Source organism: Archocentrus centrarchus, chromosome 4 (genome assembly GCF_007364275.1).
Source record: "Archocentrus centrarchus isolate MPI-CPG fArcCen1 chromosome 4, fArcCen1, whole genome shotgun sequence".
Lineage (NCBI taxonomy): Eukaryota > Metazoa > Chordata > Actinopteri > Cichliformes > Cichlidae > Archocentrus > Archocentrus centrarchus.
The window spans coordinates 9,766,401-9,783,492 of NC_044349.1; the positions used below are offsets into that span (position 1 = coordinate 9,766,401).

Genomic DNA, 17,092 nt, shown 5'->3' on the forward strand with positions numbered 1-17,092 from the left:
CGTATTTGCTGTTGTATTGTAAATGTAAACTGTTCACGTTGCTTTATTTGCTCTATAAATTTACCCTTAATGACAGAGTTACTGTAGGGCATGAACTGAAACTATCAGCAACGTATCAGGTACGAGTCTTTATGGGTAAACCCCCTTTGCATCTGGATTTGGCAGTTTCACTATCAGTAGCAGATCCTCCCAGATCTATCAGATTGAATGGAAAGTGACTTTAAACTGTTCTCATCACGTCTCACTACAGAGACATGACGAGGTTTAGGAATCAGACCAGAGACTCATTTAAATGCAGTCTGGGAAAAATGATAAGCAAACAGGATACACCTGAACAAAGCCTGGAGTGCCACAGCAAATGATCTGAATACTTTTGTAAACAAGAGTTTTGATTTATTTTTTTTATTATTATTCACCTCAGTGCAGATTTGTGGACAAGAATGGCAATTTTATCTTTTTTAAAATGAATTTACTGTAACACCACGATAAAGAGTGTCTGAATGCCTTTCGAATCCACCGTATAGCAGAGAACAATTTGTCCGGTTTTTATTATTTCTTCTGTTTGGCCTGACAGAAAAGCTCTGAATCCTCTCCTCCCACTCAGTCCTCTCTCCTCAGTATCAGACCTGCCTCCCTGTTCGCTCTGCTCACCTCTTCTGGCTGCCATGCATGGGTTCACAGCCAGTCATTGCTGCTGTATAGGCTGCTGCAGGTCAAAAGACAAACTTATGTAAGTAAGAATCACAGGATTTCTGTGTGTTGTCAAAATCCAGCAGGGTCCATGCTATTTTTTTTTTTCTTGTGTGCGCATGTGTGTGTTGAAAGAAAGCGGTGCTGGTCTATACCAGCCCCTACAGATCGCTGCCTTGTGCATTGTGCCTTCAGTTCGCTGTCCGTCATCACACCAACAATGGTTAACTGTGTGACCCCTTTTGTCTCAAGGCAACAGCCTGTGCGAATGTGCAGACAGATAAGAGGCGTTACTGACTTGCATACAAACACAACAGAAACACAACGCGGGGCCTTTTTTTTTTTTTTTTTTTGAGGTTCTTCCGTAAGCCAACGTGACAAATGACTCTGAACGGCTTCAGAAACATTTCACAAACATGAACGACCTTTTGCATCTGCTACTCCAGTTCTGTCATTGTGTCTTAATAGTACGAGATTAACTTTTCCAAAAGTAAGAGGCATTATTGCCTTTGCACTTCTGGAAACAAGAGGGATTAAATAATAACAATGCTGCAATGTCAGCAGCAGATTGTGGAGTCATCCAATTCAGTGAAAAACTAACATCGACGTATCGACAACCCAGTTTAAACAATTGCGAGCGCACTGAAATTCTATGACTGGCCAGCCTGATGTAATGGATTTAATTTCACTGATTTTTTTTTTTTTTTCTTTGTCTCAGCTTTGTGAGGAATGATTATGCCTTATTATCTGAGCCAGAAATAGCCTACATCTAATAAATTCAAAGTGCCTGAGACTACAGACGACACCTCCAACTACGCTCTGCGGTTAAATTAAAAGTATATTTCTGTAAAGGCCAGAGTATTACTTGGAGAAGTGCAATAGTGGTAGTTTTGGTATGCAAACCTTAATGGGTTTTTAATAACAAAACTGAATCAGTGCATGATCTGAGAATGAGCCAGCAGATCAGTAGGAGCGTCACACCAACTGGATGTTCCCCTCTATATTTTAGTTGAATGAGTAAAATGGACAGGCCATCATGCCCAGAAGAAAACTGTCACAAGCTTAACAGGCTGAAAGGAGAGCATCCATTTATCCCGAGATCCTCTGTGATCCTCAGGTGCATTGTAAGGATTTTTGGATCACATTTTCAGGATCATCTAAAGCTACAAAGAGCAAGTGAAGACCAATATGATTTCTCCATTTCACCGCCATGAGCTACCTTTGTAGTGTTAAAATATGACTAATAGAAAACTGTTTTGACAAGGAATCATGGCTAAAAGAGAATGAAACCTTTCATATTCTGCAACATGTTTTGACCAGCCAACTGTCCCGCATGGTGATATGATCCTTGAAAGTTTACCCAAAAGGCACTTTTTGAAGATTTCCCCACTGACTTGTCAGAAAACAGATAAAACATCTAACGTGCCAGTGCTCGTCACTGTTACTCTGTGTCATAGACATTAAATTGGTGGAGTCTTGCTATTGAATTGATAATATATCCCATGATATTAACATTATAGATGAACATACAGATTTCGGCTTTAAATTCTGTCACCTGGTGCTGGTGTAAAGATGATTCGGTTGCAGTTTTTAACAGAGCTTAATCATGATTTTCCTAAATATCTTGTGTGGTTATCTCCCATAATCGCTGGAAAAAATACTGTCAAAAATTCAGCCCCATCCCATATGTGCTTTGAGGGACTGTAACTCAGAAAATATTCACAGTATGAAGGTGAAAATTTCACATGCCTATATTAAATGTACTGAAATTGTTGTACCAGCAGCACAAATATACAGTAGCTCTGAAATTTTAAGTGTGTAGCTGACATCAAAATAAAGGCTCAGTGTGAGCATGGGTGTGCTCCAAACCATCAGCATTGAGTACTCATCTAATAAAGAAGTAATGAATACTGAGTAGGCTATTCATAAGTGAGAATGTGAACAACATGTTGACAATTGTTGTGGCCAGTGTGATCCCATCACAAGATAGTGTGATTTTGTACCCACTGACTCCTATTATTCCAGTCTTAATCCAGCAGGATTTGTGTTGGCGATGGGTGGGTGGTATCGGACCTCTAATGCACTCTAAGAAGAATGAAAGAAATCCATATAATAAAGAAAGAAAGGCTAAATGAGTCTGCGAAGCTCGGTGGTCCTTCTTCATGACTTCCACATTATTTTACGTGACAGTTTTACAATACACATTGGAATGTGATGCAGTGACAATATGAAAAATCTTGATTAACACTGGTTTAAGATAACAAAGCGCTGCAAGATTCACAATTAAGACAGTACAGTGTTGATGCACAAAGAACACAAATTATACATTCTAAAGTGCTGTGATATAATTTTCCAACAATCATGTTGTCTTTGTTTTGACAGTTTGCCACAAACACTATATTTCTACTGCATGAACTATGTTAAATTATTATTAAACTGAGGCAAAAAACTCCCAAAGAATCCCTCATATTCATCATTCCAATATGCTGATAGGCAAAATTTGCATTTGCACATGAACAGAGTGAGGATGGGACATAAATCACAAATTATAAAGAGGATTTTTTTTTTTTTCATATTCATACTGTCCCATTTGTCTTATTCCATTTATATTTGAGCTACTGAGTTGATTCTCTTATCCTCAACAGCGTGAGCCTCAGTGAGCAGGTGGTGGTCAAATGTGTGGTCCCAGGTCACTTTGACAAGATGGGTCACAGATGCAAATCACATACATTACCTTGGACGTGCCGCCCTCCAAATGAGACCTCAAAAAACCCTCATGTCATCTTTCGAGGACAACATAGGTTGGTTTGGTTGTAGACTTACAGTTCTTGTCATTTTTAGTTTAAACATAGATGGAGGAAAGCTCAAAGTTCATTCACGGGATTTATTCCCGCCGCAGTTTAATCGTACTCAGTTGTAGCCTGCTTCTCCTCGAGATAAAAACTGTGCTTATAATTTATCGGCTTAAATACTACTTGAGTAAACTTTCTTGTTGCTTTGTGTGTCTTCTCCATGCTTTTGTGTCAGTATTGTGTATCCAAACAGTCTTATTAAGCCAAGCTTCTGCCACTATTTTGGCATTTGTCCCATGAGAATGGAGTAACATTTACCAAATATGGATAAAATGCTGACCATTGCCATGTACAGTAGCATCCAATTCTTCAGTCTGCCACTTTTCCATTTTTGCATCCTTACTCCATGACAGAGATTTGACTGCCAATAACTAACATGTTCACTGAGAATGTGTTACAAACTCAACTTATTTTATCTCACACAGTCTGCTGAAGCATGTGAGGTAAAAATAAGTGTCTTGTAATATCTGGGCATAAAGCCCGTTCTAATTCATTTGAGCCAGTGGGCAAAAAAAAGAAGGAAAGCTTTACTGGGGTTGCATCTCATATAAGGTTAGCCAAACTGGAGGTAGTCTCCCTTCGAGCGTGACGATCCATATGTCCTGAAACTGTGAAGATGTGCAAAATCCGGTCTACCAACCGTCTTCCGTGCCTCGTCCTTTCCAGAAGGACCACCACTACGCAGTATATCCCAACACCTACAACTGCAGCTCCACCTCCAGCCAGCAAAACCATTCCAGAAATATACATGTCATTAAGGGCTTGGCCGGGCTTTGGCATATGGTTAGCAAGGGCCAGACGTAGTAGAACCCCTCCACAAATCAACAGTGACAGCCCGGTAATCAAAACCACTAGGAGGTCAGATAAACCGCCGCTCTTTAGCATGTCAATCCGCTGTCGGCTTCGAACACAATTCATGTCCTGCACAGCTGAGCTGAGCAGTTGTTTGAGCAAGACCCCCAAGGCTAGCAGGCACAAGGCAGTGCCTGTGCCAAGCCTCCATTCACTTGAGACACTGGTGGTAGTCGAAAGAAGGCCGACGCCTCCCAGTCCGCAACCCAGGATTAGAATCACAGCGATGCAGTAGCAGAGGACAGACTTCCCAGGATCTCTGAACCACCACAGCTCCACTTGCTCCTCTAGGATGCTGTGCTGAATCTGTGCTGGGTCTGCGGGACCATTAAGGCCCAGTTCAGGTCCCCTGGTTTCCCTCACGGGGGGAAAATTGTCCAGCTCTGACATTGTAATGGGACTCTCCAGCCCACTGAGGAAGGATGCCACCACCACAAAGGAAACAATCCACCAGGTTACCTTAGTCCTTGTTTAATTTACCAAAGCTTATAACAGGTCTATGGGGACAAGCAAGGGATTCCAGAGGTTTTAAAGGATTTGCTCAAAGTTATCCAGAAAATTTCAAATTTGGCAAATCTACAGAGAAAATAAATTCACCAAATTTCCTAAAATAATGAACTGAGATCAGTGTACTGTATTTTATCCAGACTGTCAGCTCGGATCTCGTGTTCCTCTGTGAATGAAAATTCTTGTAGTTAACACTGGATACAGAGATGGATCCCAACGGTCCTTACTGCATTAGTTTCTGAAGCAAAGAATCCAGAAAGTGACAAAATTGTCAGCTTGGTTTTGCAGTTTGGTAGCAGTCACCTGGAAGATAAGATAGACATACAGTTCATTCACTACTGTACGTGTAGTTACCCTCTCCACTTAACTAGTTAGATAACTGTATTATTGATTGGTACACACATTCAACTGTTAACCAGACAAATAAGTCACAGCACAGAAACATGTGGCGGTACTGTTCTGCTATCATTTCCCTCAGTGCAACATGGAGAGAAGTAATAACTTTCAATTTAATTCAATTCCATTTTATTTATATAGCACCAAATAAAAACAGCAGTCACCTCAAGGTGCTTTAACCACCCAGTTTCAGCTATGTCTTGCTAAGCACAGACTTTTTTATATGGGGACTCGATTTTGACCTTTTCTTTTTATTCGTTCTTGTTTTTAAAGGGTCTGTTTGTTTTGCACACCCTGAAGGATCTGATCAGTGCAAGGTGAGTTAAAGAATAACTTCAGAGCAGCTAAAATCCTGTCCCTGCTGACTTCTAGAAGTTCTTTGCTTTCTCTTCGCAAACGAGTTTTTTTCTAGTCTTTTATTTTCTGCTGTTGTGTGAAACCTGAGATGCAACAGGCACAAACAGTGTTCAGCTTGGTGTCAAGTTTCTCTTTAAAATTTTAAGTTTGTGTATCTTTGCAGTGGTGGATAAAAACTAGCCAAATTAAAGACAGACACACACACACACACACACATATATATATATATATATATATATATATATATATATATATATATATATATATTATATACACACAAAGTTCCTATGTTAAAAAAAATACTTGGTGTGCTGACACTGGCAACCTTTTCTATCTCTCGTTATCTCTATGGTAATGAGTTGCCACTACAGAGGCGGCTGGATAAAAGAAGCATCAGCTGTCGATAGAATAAACAATTCCCATCCACACACGCATGCACACACACACGCACACACACGCAAAATCAAACCGCTAATCCACGAATCTAAATGTTCTTTCTTTTTATCCTTCCAAACAGACACCCACACAACCTCACTTGATGAATCCTCCTATTACCTTGAGTCCAGTAAATCATCTTTTCTCCCTCACATGTGCATTGTCTGCACTTCAGTGTTGTACTGTTACATATTTTACCACAAATTGGAGTAAATGTGAAATCGTTTGATCAATACCCCCCCCCCCACACCATCCCTTCCTTTAGCCTTTACCTGACCTCAGCACATTTAATATCCGCACTGTAGTTTGTAACCTCTTTACACGCCCATAATGCAGTCATGTAAACAAACAGCACATGCGCACACAAACAAACATCCCCAAGGTTATGGCTTTTGATGGCTCGTCTTTAAAAAAAAACCTGTTGGCTGCTTTATTTCTGTCAAAGTCAGCAGCTTGCAGGGCACAGGCCCCCACACTCTCCAACACAAGCTGACAGGAGTCACGGCTTGTCCTCGGCAGCCGTGGATCCAGCTAACACAAACACTGCTCGGGAAAATAAAAAAATATGTCAATCGCAGCAGGCGTAACATGAGCTCGATTTCAGCCTTGAGAACTTGTTATTGCACCTTTAAAAAAAAAAAAATTCCCATCAGCTGTTTAGAAAAAAAACTCTAAACAAAATGTAAGATCATATTCCTTCATAGTATGGACAGGTACTGCCTTGTACCGAGGCGGAGCAGTTACACCGTGACACAGAGAGATATGAGGCGCACACACAAGGTGTGAAATGAAGAGTGAGGTAATTACAGCAGAGGAGGAGGGTGTTTATTGGCATCATGCTGCTCTGGAAGCTTTTCACATCCTGTATCTGATGGAGGATTGTGTCAGCATACGTGTGTGTGTGTGTGTGTGTGGGGGGGGGGGTGGCTGGAGTGAACAGCTGTAAAAAAAATAGTGAAAAAAGAGAAGATATAAAAAGAACAGCACCTGTTTTATCGTATGATATACCTGAGCATGTTGTTTTGTGCATGAACTTGTGTGTGTGTGGGTGGGTGCACCTGTGCACGTGTGTTGACTCACTAATTAATCCCAGCTGGTTTGAGCTCAGTGTCACTGACATGCATGGCCACAGAAATAGCACAATAATTGAGGTGAAGAAACATATGGTTTAGGGTGAAAAAAAACAATATGTGATGCCGCAACACCATCCAAAGCTGTGAAATTATCACTTTGATTCATACGATACTCGTTTATGAGACATTATTTCTCTTTCATTAGGCTCCTAGCAACATGAAGCACGCAAACAACAGGGTGACGGAGCGGGAGGCACTGGCACGCAACATAAGATGAAATTGAACCCTTAATGATGCAAGTATATCTTACTTCATGTTCTGTTTTTCACAGTTGAATCCCCATAGACACACACGCAGAGACAGAACTGCCGGACTGTCTGCCTTTCTTCTTTTATCACTTAAATGACCTCTAAACTCTGTCATATCATCCATGTCATATTGGCCTCATAAATATCTCTACAAAAGCACTGACTCACTGCCTAACTCTGTACCAGCTTCCTTTTAAGTAATAGAAAACAGGCACAGAGGTGCAAATAATTTACACAACACATTATTCAGTTTTTCCACCGTGCCCCACTCAAGTCACTGATGTCAAAAGTTGACTTTTTTTTTTTTTTTTTTAATGAAAGCTGGGGAAAAAAATCTTCGGTTGTCAATCCAAAACCTTGATAGAGATTGTGAATGAGATGTTAATAGACTCATCTTCCACAGGTGGAAATTCACAAGATTTCGCAAGATTGCTGTTGCCTGAAGTCATCTTCATTCCACCGGTTTACGCCTGTGTACTAAAACCTTCAGTACATCAGATGGGCATGTCTAACAATGAATCTTCACACCTTTGCTGTCAATTTTCACACTCCCACAATACTCGGCATATTCATAAAATATAGATCTGTAGATGTACTACTGCCGCTGACTGTAAAAACAAAGGAGGTGACAATCAGCATTATTGACAATCTGCTTTCTCCCTTTATTTGGATTGACAATCCTGACATTTGTCATGACCTATGAATTTGGCAGGTACTTACATATCAAAAATCTGCTGATTAAATCAGCATACCTTGATGTCTAAAGTAGCTTATGAAAGTATTTGAAAGCCACACTAGTGATTATTATTCCAATTTATCAGAAGACACAGTGTCTGAATGGCTGTCTTTTAAGTGACAGGAATAATAAGTGTGTCATGGACACTCAGTTCTTCAGGAGAACCGAAATGACTGAAATCGGCTGACACTACCAGTAAAAATGTTCTCTGTTATGCTAATGCACCAAGAGTAATGATTAAAAATCCCACTGACGCTGTAATTGTAAACCTGGGACACAGAGTATCATTCTCTTTCGCTGTCTCTGCCTTCTCTACGTTTCCAGCCTGCAAGGTCACAAGAGGAGCTGTGCTGTAGAGTAAAATACAGTATACTGCACTCCAATTACCTGGGAAGCTTTGGGACTCCGGTATTCCCGCCTCTGTTATGCTGGCCAGCTGAATTCATTTCACCATCCATTAGTGCCTCGTTTTACTGTTGATGAGTGGCTCTTTTTAAAGTTTGGTTGTCGGGATACTGTATGCTAATCAGAGTGCCGGTCAGCAGAGTACGATAGAAGAGAGCAACAACATCCAAGGAAAGTAGAGTAGGCAAAATCTTGCTTATTGTCGGGAAAAAAAAATGCAGGGATTCAGGTGGGATGATTAGTCAGGGGAATGAAAGTGCAATCGTCCCAAAATGAAGTGGATGTTTGAGTGGTTGGCAAAGGTGTAATGCAGGATGGTGTATTTTGCAGCAGATAAAAGCATACATTAACATCCAAGGAAGCTCTGACTGGAGTCCAGCGTGTGTTTCCTTTTGACTGTCATAGAGAAAAAAAAACATCTGTTTTATTCAGGTAAGCACAGCACAATGAAAAGTGGCTTGTTTCCTGTTAAAAAAAAACTGAAATATTGTTTGCCAGGCAGTTGCAGCTTTTATTAATTCATTTGGATCACGCAGACTGGAAGGAAGAAGAAGTTTGGGGCACCAAACCAAACTTGTCGGGTGGTATTCAGAAACACTTTAGACAGCCTTTACTTCAGTATTTGTGGTTCATTTGCTTTCTTTGAAATGATGTTTGTTATATTTAATTTTTTTTTCCAATGTTGTAGAACAAAGTATCTGTGCCAAATAATCAAAGCAAAAATATGTCAGGAAAAACTTAGAGGAAAAAAAAAAGATCCTTCTGCTCCTGCTGCTGAATTTCCTGCTGTGTGCATTTTTTTTATTATCCAAGGGCCTCAGGATGGACTGAAGGGGAGTCCATGGGAGACTGGACGATGTGTTGCCTTGGTGACAAAGCAATACTGTACTTCCTGTCTCCCCCTTTACACTCGCACCCGCCCTCCTCTCCTCTAGTCAGGCGTTGATTCTCTTGGCGTCCCCACGGGCAAAGAGAGGGGTCAGGGTTGGCTCCATCTGTCTATGTGATGGGCATTGGTGCCAAGCGCCACGGGGGCTGGAGGGAGAGGAAAGAAGGCTTGTGTGGAGTGGGAGGGTAACGGATGTTTCTGAGCAGTCATCTGGGATTCCAAATGGGGCTGAAACTGGGGCTGGGGAGTGGGAAAGGGGTTTGGGGAAGCGGGATGGGGATAAGGGCGTTCAAAGCGAAGGGACAGAGGATGGAGGAAAAGGCTAGGCGTTAAGGATAGTGCTGAGACTTCACTCTTGTTCCCGGTGTGACAAAGGTGGCTGGCAAAGAAGAATGATGCTGAATAGGTCTTTATGCAGACAAGCTGGATCTTTCGTTTCTTCTCTAGTCACAATGGACAGGCAAGGCACTCGGGGAGCCTCGCTGTGTCCGGAACCAGTGATGAGACAATGGCCGAGTCAGTATTACTGTCCTCACTCTGCCAGGGATCACAAGGGAAACCTAAGAGAAAAAGAAAGACTTTTACATAAGCTGCACATACTGTTCTTTAACCTCGCCCCTATGGCTCACCTTAAAAGTGCTTACATATTCATTCCTTCCTGGTTCTGCAAGTGAATTTCAGCTTCTATCCCTCTAACAGCAAGCAAATCACTCTGTTCAAATGTTAAAGATGCTTCAAGTCTACAAACCGATGTGTGATCGTCAAACTGATTAACGAGCGTAATTAAAATATTACACATTATCAAGGAACACGACACACAGATGGGCCCTTTAACACTGCAACCAGAGCTCTGGGGTTTTTTTTGTTTTGTTATTTCAGGAACAAATGGTTTTTTTCAGCTGCACAGGCAGTAGGTTTTTAGAGATGGCAGTATTGGTTGGATGGTTCACAACTTGAGTCCACATTTAAATAATTATGTAGCTGTATTCATTTTCAGATCCTCTGATGCCACCCATCAGGATGAACTCGTTGGTATTGGGTGAAATGTCCCAACAACTTTTGGATGGATTTCAGTGAGAACTGGTTCATGTACCGTCCAGAATGATTTATGATCAATTTGTTGATGCCTTAAATTTTCATCTAGTGCCATTATTAATGAATTAATCATAGTGTGTTTAAGACCAGAGGGAACACATTGGAACTAGTTTGATGTGCTTCCTGGAGCACCGCAGCAAGAAAGTGCAACACTCACACTTCAGTGTATGACCGTACCTGGCTTCAGGACTTTTCGGGTGGACAGGGACATTAATCTAAGTGGTAAGAAGAAATGTGAAGGGACTACACTAGTTGTGATTAAAAAAAAAAAAAAAGGGGTATAATACTAAACATGCTACTGTGAAAGAATGTTTCTGTGGCCTGAATATTTAAACAGCTAGCTGTTTGAATGTGCCTATACTTGCTAAGGAAAGTTATCATAGCTGTTGCTATCTGAATCCAGTTTTAATCAATGCACTGTTTGGATTCTTCCATCAGCTGACGCAGAGGTCATCCAAATGGCCGTAGCTCTGATGAATAACTATGGATAATTAACAGGTACTTACCACCCTCTGCACCACTTACTGGACCTGCAGCTGAGCAGTTTCTCACTTTCAGCTCCACTGCCATGAGCACAGATGATCGTCACTATCTCATACCACAATACCTGCATTCATTTTAGATTTAAGCTCCTTATTGTATTACATTTAGGTTATAATTTATTGAGCTTTTTGAGATTTTTTTTCTTATCTGTTAAATTGAGCTCCTCCTTTAGTGTAATCTATCTTTACGAGCTATTTTGTTCTGTGATATTGTGTTTTATTGAGCTATATTGATTTTCATATTTTGGCTGCTATACCACAGTAATTTCCAAATATTTGGGAATAATTAAGTTTTTTTGGTAACTTATTTGGTAACTTATTGCTTGTAAATTAATTGCATTTCTGCAATTTTTCTGCTAATTAGTTAGTGTTAATATGGTAACTGTTAAACTTTGTCAACATAGCAATCTGATTTATGCATTTATAGCATCACTAACATAGCAGTTAGGGTGACTGCAGACCCTTCGCTGTAAGGGATATTAATATTTTTAGATGCTTCAAACTTCCCATTTCAATTCTCCTCCTTACTCACTGCCTCCACTCAAGTGATTTTCTTCCTTCCCGAATGAGCTTATATCTCAGCTTATGGCACAATATCACCCAGCGACCAGCCAAGACCTTCCCCCCTGACACCTTATCCGCACCCAAGCACACACACTCATGCCCATCTGTTTTCCTCATACCCCTCCTTATCTCGATAGCTTTACACACCTTTCTTCCTTTCTTCTACATTGCTCATATCGTTCTCTGTCTCACTACCAGTGTGGCTACTTCTTATCTCTTCTGTTTGCTCCGGTGTTTTGGTGTTCTGGAGACAGAGGTGTGCATGGGGTGGGAGTGGAGGGGGATTACTCGTCTTTGCCACAGATCCCCCTCTGGATCCAGGTAAAAGCCTGCCTGACTCAAAGCCCCAGCGGCATAATGCATGCAAACATGTGTCATATACACAGCTGCCGGTACCTGTTTTCATGCTTTGGTGTTTACATTTTCTCTTCAAAATTCTGAAGGCATTACGCCCTCACTCACTCTTGCATTTACATCCCATCATTCCCAACATTAAAAATGTGCCAGTTCATCGGCCCCAGTAAAATTGCTGAGTATTATTAATCCCCGACATGAACACATGTTAACAATCAAGGCCAAAATGCAATTTGTACAAATTTGTTATCTGGAATGTGGTATCTCTCTCTTTTTAAATAGAGCTTCTTCCTCTCAGTGGCACACTGCTGCTGACAAAAATGTAGACCAGTCTAGATCAGCTTAGTAGAGGCTCTGGATCCCATTCAGCCAGTACGATAGGAGCCAAATGGGGCTCTTAAATGCTGAGCGCAATTCAAAATGGCTCGAATATTCCTGCTTCCGTCAAACTGTCTCTTTTACCATGAGTCCAGAAATGCAGATTTTTTTTTTTTTGAAAGTTGAAGGAAATTAACTGAATGACGTGCATAATGACTAAGCTGTGTAATAACCCCTCAGTCCCAGAAGTGGAGAAGTGAGTGTTGATTAAAAAAAAAAAAAAAAAAAAGAGAGGAAGAACCTTTGGCCAGCCAGTTTCTTTCCCTTGTCATGCACAGCTGCAATATTAAAACGCTAATCAAATCACCAATTAACATGCTGGTCCCCTTCTGCTTCAGTCCTGCTGACGATGGGAAAGGCTCCCCACCCATCTCCTGTCTTTGTTTATTTTAACCCTGACCCCTTCCCCTTGTGGGTTTAGAGGTGATATTCAACATATTTTAATTTGATATTGGCTGTCTGGTGATGATAACTGTAATGAATGAGATGGCTGGCTCAGTGCATGGCTATTTCCTGACTACCTGAACTGATGTCTCTATGCTGCAGCTGCACCTTATTATTTAGGCTAAGAAACTTTTTTTAGTACAACTTTGAAATATTAGGTGGCAAGAAATTTTTTTTTTTTTGACATCAACCTAACAACTATGATGACCTGCTGACATTCTGTATACTGCATGCACGTTCTGTGTCCTCACTTGTGGTTTCAAGTAAGCTGTTCTACAGTTATTGTATTAATAACCTTAAAAAAGACTGATACCACCACATTTCATTATCGCCTCTTCCCCTCACCCCCTTACCAGTCACAGTAGTTTGCTGCCCGTCCCCTGAGCCTGGTTCTGCCCAAGCTCTCTTCCTGTTAAAATGGAGGTCTTCCTTTCCACTGCTGCAAACCATTCACTCATATGGGATCATCAGATCATCGGGTCTCTGCTTTATAATATAAAGTGCCTTGAGAGGGCTGTTGGTGTGAATTAATACTATGTAAATAAAGCCCACTTGGGTTTGACCTGTAAGTTCCTGGAGTCTCTACTGCTTGCAAATACCTGGCGAGTGAATGACCTTCCCTTTACAGTCAGTTTTTATGGCATCTTTCTAGTAACTGTAAACGGATATTAACATGTTAACCAGCTAAAAACACTGCAATGCTGACAAATCACCAACATGTCGGAACTGTATCTAAGGCGAAAGTTACTAAAGCTAAAGTCCTGCCCACACTGATGGGAAAAGCAATCCACGGCTCTCCACTGACTTTATATGAGATAAATATGCCTCCCTATCAATTCAGTCTGCTATTTATTAATTAATATATAATGCTGACAGTTTCAGTGTGGACCATTGCACTACCAACACGCGAAACTGGAATCCTGAACCTTCCATTAGAGAGGTGCTGATCCCATATTTGGAATGGCTATTGGTCCAATATTTTTACAAAGGTGGGAAAGTAGTTTTTAAGTCAAGCCTGATGTGGCCTTGCACATCAAAGTGCTTAATACTGGTATCAGATCAGTATTCAGTACCTGCAGATACCCAAAGCCAAGCCACTGTATTCTATCAGAACTGGAAAAAGTTGGATTGTTGAATCCCTACCACTGATGAGACAAAAGTGGATTCTGGCAATATAATATGAATGATTTCAGCAGGAAAAATAGGTAAAGAATAGAGGATACTGACACTATGTGTGTGCAACAAGCATTTTCTCACTGATGAGTTAGAAATCAAAGTGTCATTTTTGGCTACTATATTTCTGTAGGTTAAGCTAAAGCATTTTGACATTCTTCAACTTGTACTACAGAGACATTTTAGAACACCGACATTGTTTTGCTTGCTAGTGCCTTTGCTAATTACAGTAGCATGCTTATGTAGCCAACATTACCTAACAGCTAAGAGTGCCAAAAAAAAAAAAAAAAAAAAAATCACCTGATGTGGTGTAATCTAATATTTTTAGCCAGTTGCAGTCATTTTGTCCGTGATTCAGCCCTTGATTGTGGTGCCCACTGTTTTCCCCTCCGGTGGAGGTGGTTTTCAGACATGCAGCGCTGTCCCTACAACCTCACAGCTGCTACTGTGGCTGTATGTAAATGTTCTAAAAACAGTCTTGTGCAAAGACGATAAAGTTATGATCATCAATTTGAGACGAGTCCAAAAAGAAGAATCACCTTTTTAAACACAGTCTGGCAGTTTAGCCTTATCTTTCCCTTACATGAGATTCATTATGCTTTCTGATGGATATGTATTATACCCAGGGACAGGAGTGGATGTAGTCATTACAGCTGCTGCTGATGCCACACTACATACCTGACTGTGTGCATCTGCTGACGCTGGAGAAAAGAGGATATTTAAGATTCTCGCCTGATACTCTCTACTCTGATTTGTGTGTTGTTTCAAACACACACAAACACACACAAAAACACACACCGTGTTGCACGGTTATCCACAGACTCAATCACTGACTCACTTTGTTTTTCTCTTCCTTTCATCCTGCACTCTGTGTTGACTTCAGGCTCTTTCTTAACGAGGTCTATCACATGTTGTTTTCAGCCTGACTTGTTTTTAAGAGTTAGACCTCATCTTAAATGATCCTTAAAGTGCTTTCGGTATAGTGAGACTGACAGTCAGCATGCAACCTAGGCTCATTTAGATGCCCTGCCACGATTCATCTTTGGTCTTTAGATTAGTACCACCAGATCAAGAGGTTATGAGCAAAGCAGCAGGGGTCATGCCTGGCCAGTATATTGATCTGTTGCAGTTGCAATAATGTGAATACAGCTTCAGCAACACTCCCTTTCGATGTGGTTTATGGATTTTACACAATGCAGCAAAACTGATATCTGAGTAGCTTTATGAATTGATGATCTACAGTGTAGATCTAGCAAACTGTATGTGCTTGATAACTGTGGGCCTTCCTACTAGAGCAAAGGTTAGAGTGTGGCATAATGTCAATATGTATTACTTCCTTGTTTTTCATGAGAGTAAAATAGACTATTTATCCTTCCAGGAAAGCCCAGAACACACAAGCATGACAATGCAGCTATTGTTTAAAAAAAAGCGGCACCAGTATCCAGGCACCCATAATGTACATATTTAAGCCATAGTTAAATTTATCACAACTAGATCTCCCAACTTGTCAGCTACATAATACTTTACTACTCTTATACCACTTTGATATTCAGCCTCAGGTAAGAGCATGGGGACATCAGCAAACCTTGAATTTTGTATCTGAAAAGACACACACACACACACACACACACACACACACACACACACACACACACACACACACACACACACACACACACACACAGATTGAGCTGAGCTTTTAGGTAAGTCCTCACAAACAACAAAGTCCAACAGAGGCTGTTTTATATTTAGTGCCTAAGACTTTAAAGATCATAAGATTATAGCAGGGTCCTATTTATAATAAGTAGGCCTTTATATTTTGCTACAGGTAGCCTAAAAAAAAAAAAAAAAAAAAAAAGATCTTAAAAAGGAGAGTTATGAAGTATGAAGGTGTAATGTCAAATATACCTGAAATCTACTACTGCGTAGATGAACCCTGTTATGATAATTCCACAGTGATAGTCTAATATTGCTGCTCATTCGGGCATAAAAAGCACATGGATAATTTAGCAGTTACAATAAGTCGCGTGTAAGTTTTTAATAAATCAGATAAAGTGAAAAGCTATTTGATGTTGTTCTAAAAGTTGAGACTCCTTTGCTCTTTGGAGCTTGTTTATCGGAAGCCAGTCTTACCTGTGCGCTAAGCTGTTCACACCGAATGCCTTCAGCTCCGCGCCGCGCTGGTCCGTTTTCTTTTCAGTAATTCCCAGCCCGTGTCCAGATTTTCAAAGTGTCACAACCGTATGTCGAGGCATACCTTCAGCCCTCTTTTGGATGAGAGGGTCCAAAGCAACGGAGCTGCTGTTGGTGCCGCGCTTCCTCCCTCCGCTCTCGGTGAAACCCCACAGTCTCTCTGCCTCTCCACCGGACGGACTTCCCCCGTTTAATGCAGGTGTGGCCGCGCACGGCGACAGGGGACGCCGATGGGAGGGGACAGAGAGTCAGCGAATCGACCTGCGCACTGCCATGGGTCCCCAGAGAGAAACCAGCGCATGAAACGGAGTACGACTGCTCCTAATAAATAAAAGATTCACTGTGATTGTGATGAAGGGTTGTCACTTTTACAGAGCAGTAGTTGTTTAACCCTTCCAGTCCAAACGGAGGAAAAATGTCTCTGTAGACTAATCAATATCTGTAGCTGGTATTAACAAATTGGTATAATATTAATATAACTGATTAACATTAGGGTTGTAATAATGCGGTGCCCTTCTTATTTTTCTCCCATTCATCATTCAGCAGTGACACAGCGTGATTGATTTCAAGACAGAAAGCAAATTTCTGAGCAATTTCTATAGCTGCTCCTCTGGAACTCTCCATCATATTGCAGAGTCTTCATCGACAGATGTTTGTAGGGCATTGAGCGCTTTAATAGATTGTTTTGCCAACTGCATTTGTGATAGGCTGTCTTGGTCTTCTTAGAAAAGATTTAGCCCATATAGGTTTAAATCCATTCCTATTCTAATAACGTGTTTGACATATATGGATTTTCTTATGTGTCTGATTTAGTTGAAATTTGATTCTGTTTTCATCAGCGCAGTTCCT

At 40.9% G+C, this 17,092-nt stretch overlaps 1 protein-coding gene and 1 long non-coding RNA gene across 2 annotated transcripts; both read right to left on the reverse strand.

The window, feature by feature from the left end:
• Positions 1-2,964: 2,964 nt before the first annotated feature.
• tmem125a (transmembrane protein 125a) lies at positions 2,965-4,784 on the reverse strand. Its single transcript, XM_030728120.1, has one exon. The coding sequence runs from the start codon at positions 4,782-4,784 to the stop codon at positions 4,086-4,088; it is 699 nt and encodes a 232-aa protein (XP_030583980.1). The 3' UTR covers positions 2,965-4,085.
• Positions 4,785-5,077: 293 nt separating this feature from the next.
• LOC115779542 (uncharacterized) lies at positions 5,078-16,389 on the reverse strand. Its single transcript, XR_004019903.1, has 3 exons — positions 16,184-16,389; positions 8,594-10,060; positions 5,078-5,204 (listed from the first exon to the last, which is right to left on the reverse strand). It is a non-coding gene; the product is annotated as an uncharacterized LOC115779542 (long non-coding RNA).
• Positions 16,390-17,092: the final 703 nt, after the last annotated feature.

Coding starts and splice junctions, on each gene's coding strand:
- tmem125a (XM_030728120.1), bottom strand. CDS start 4,784: ATGTCAGAGCTGGACAATTTTCCCCCCGTGAGGGAAACCAGGGGACCT.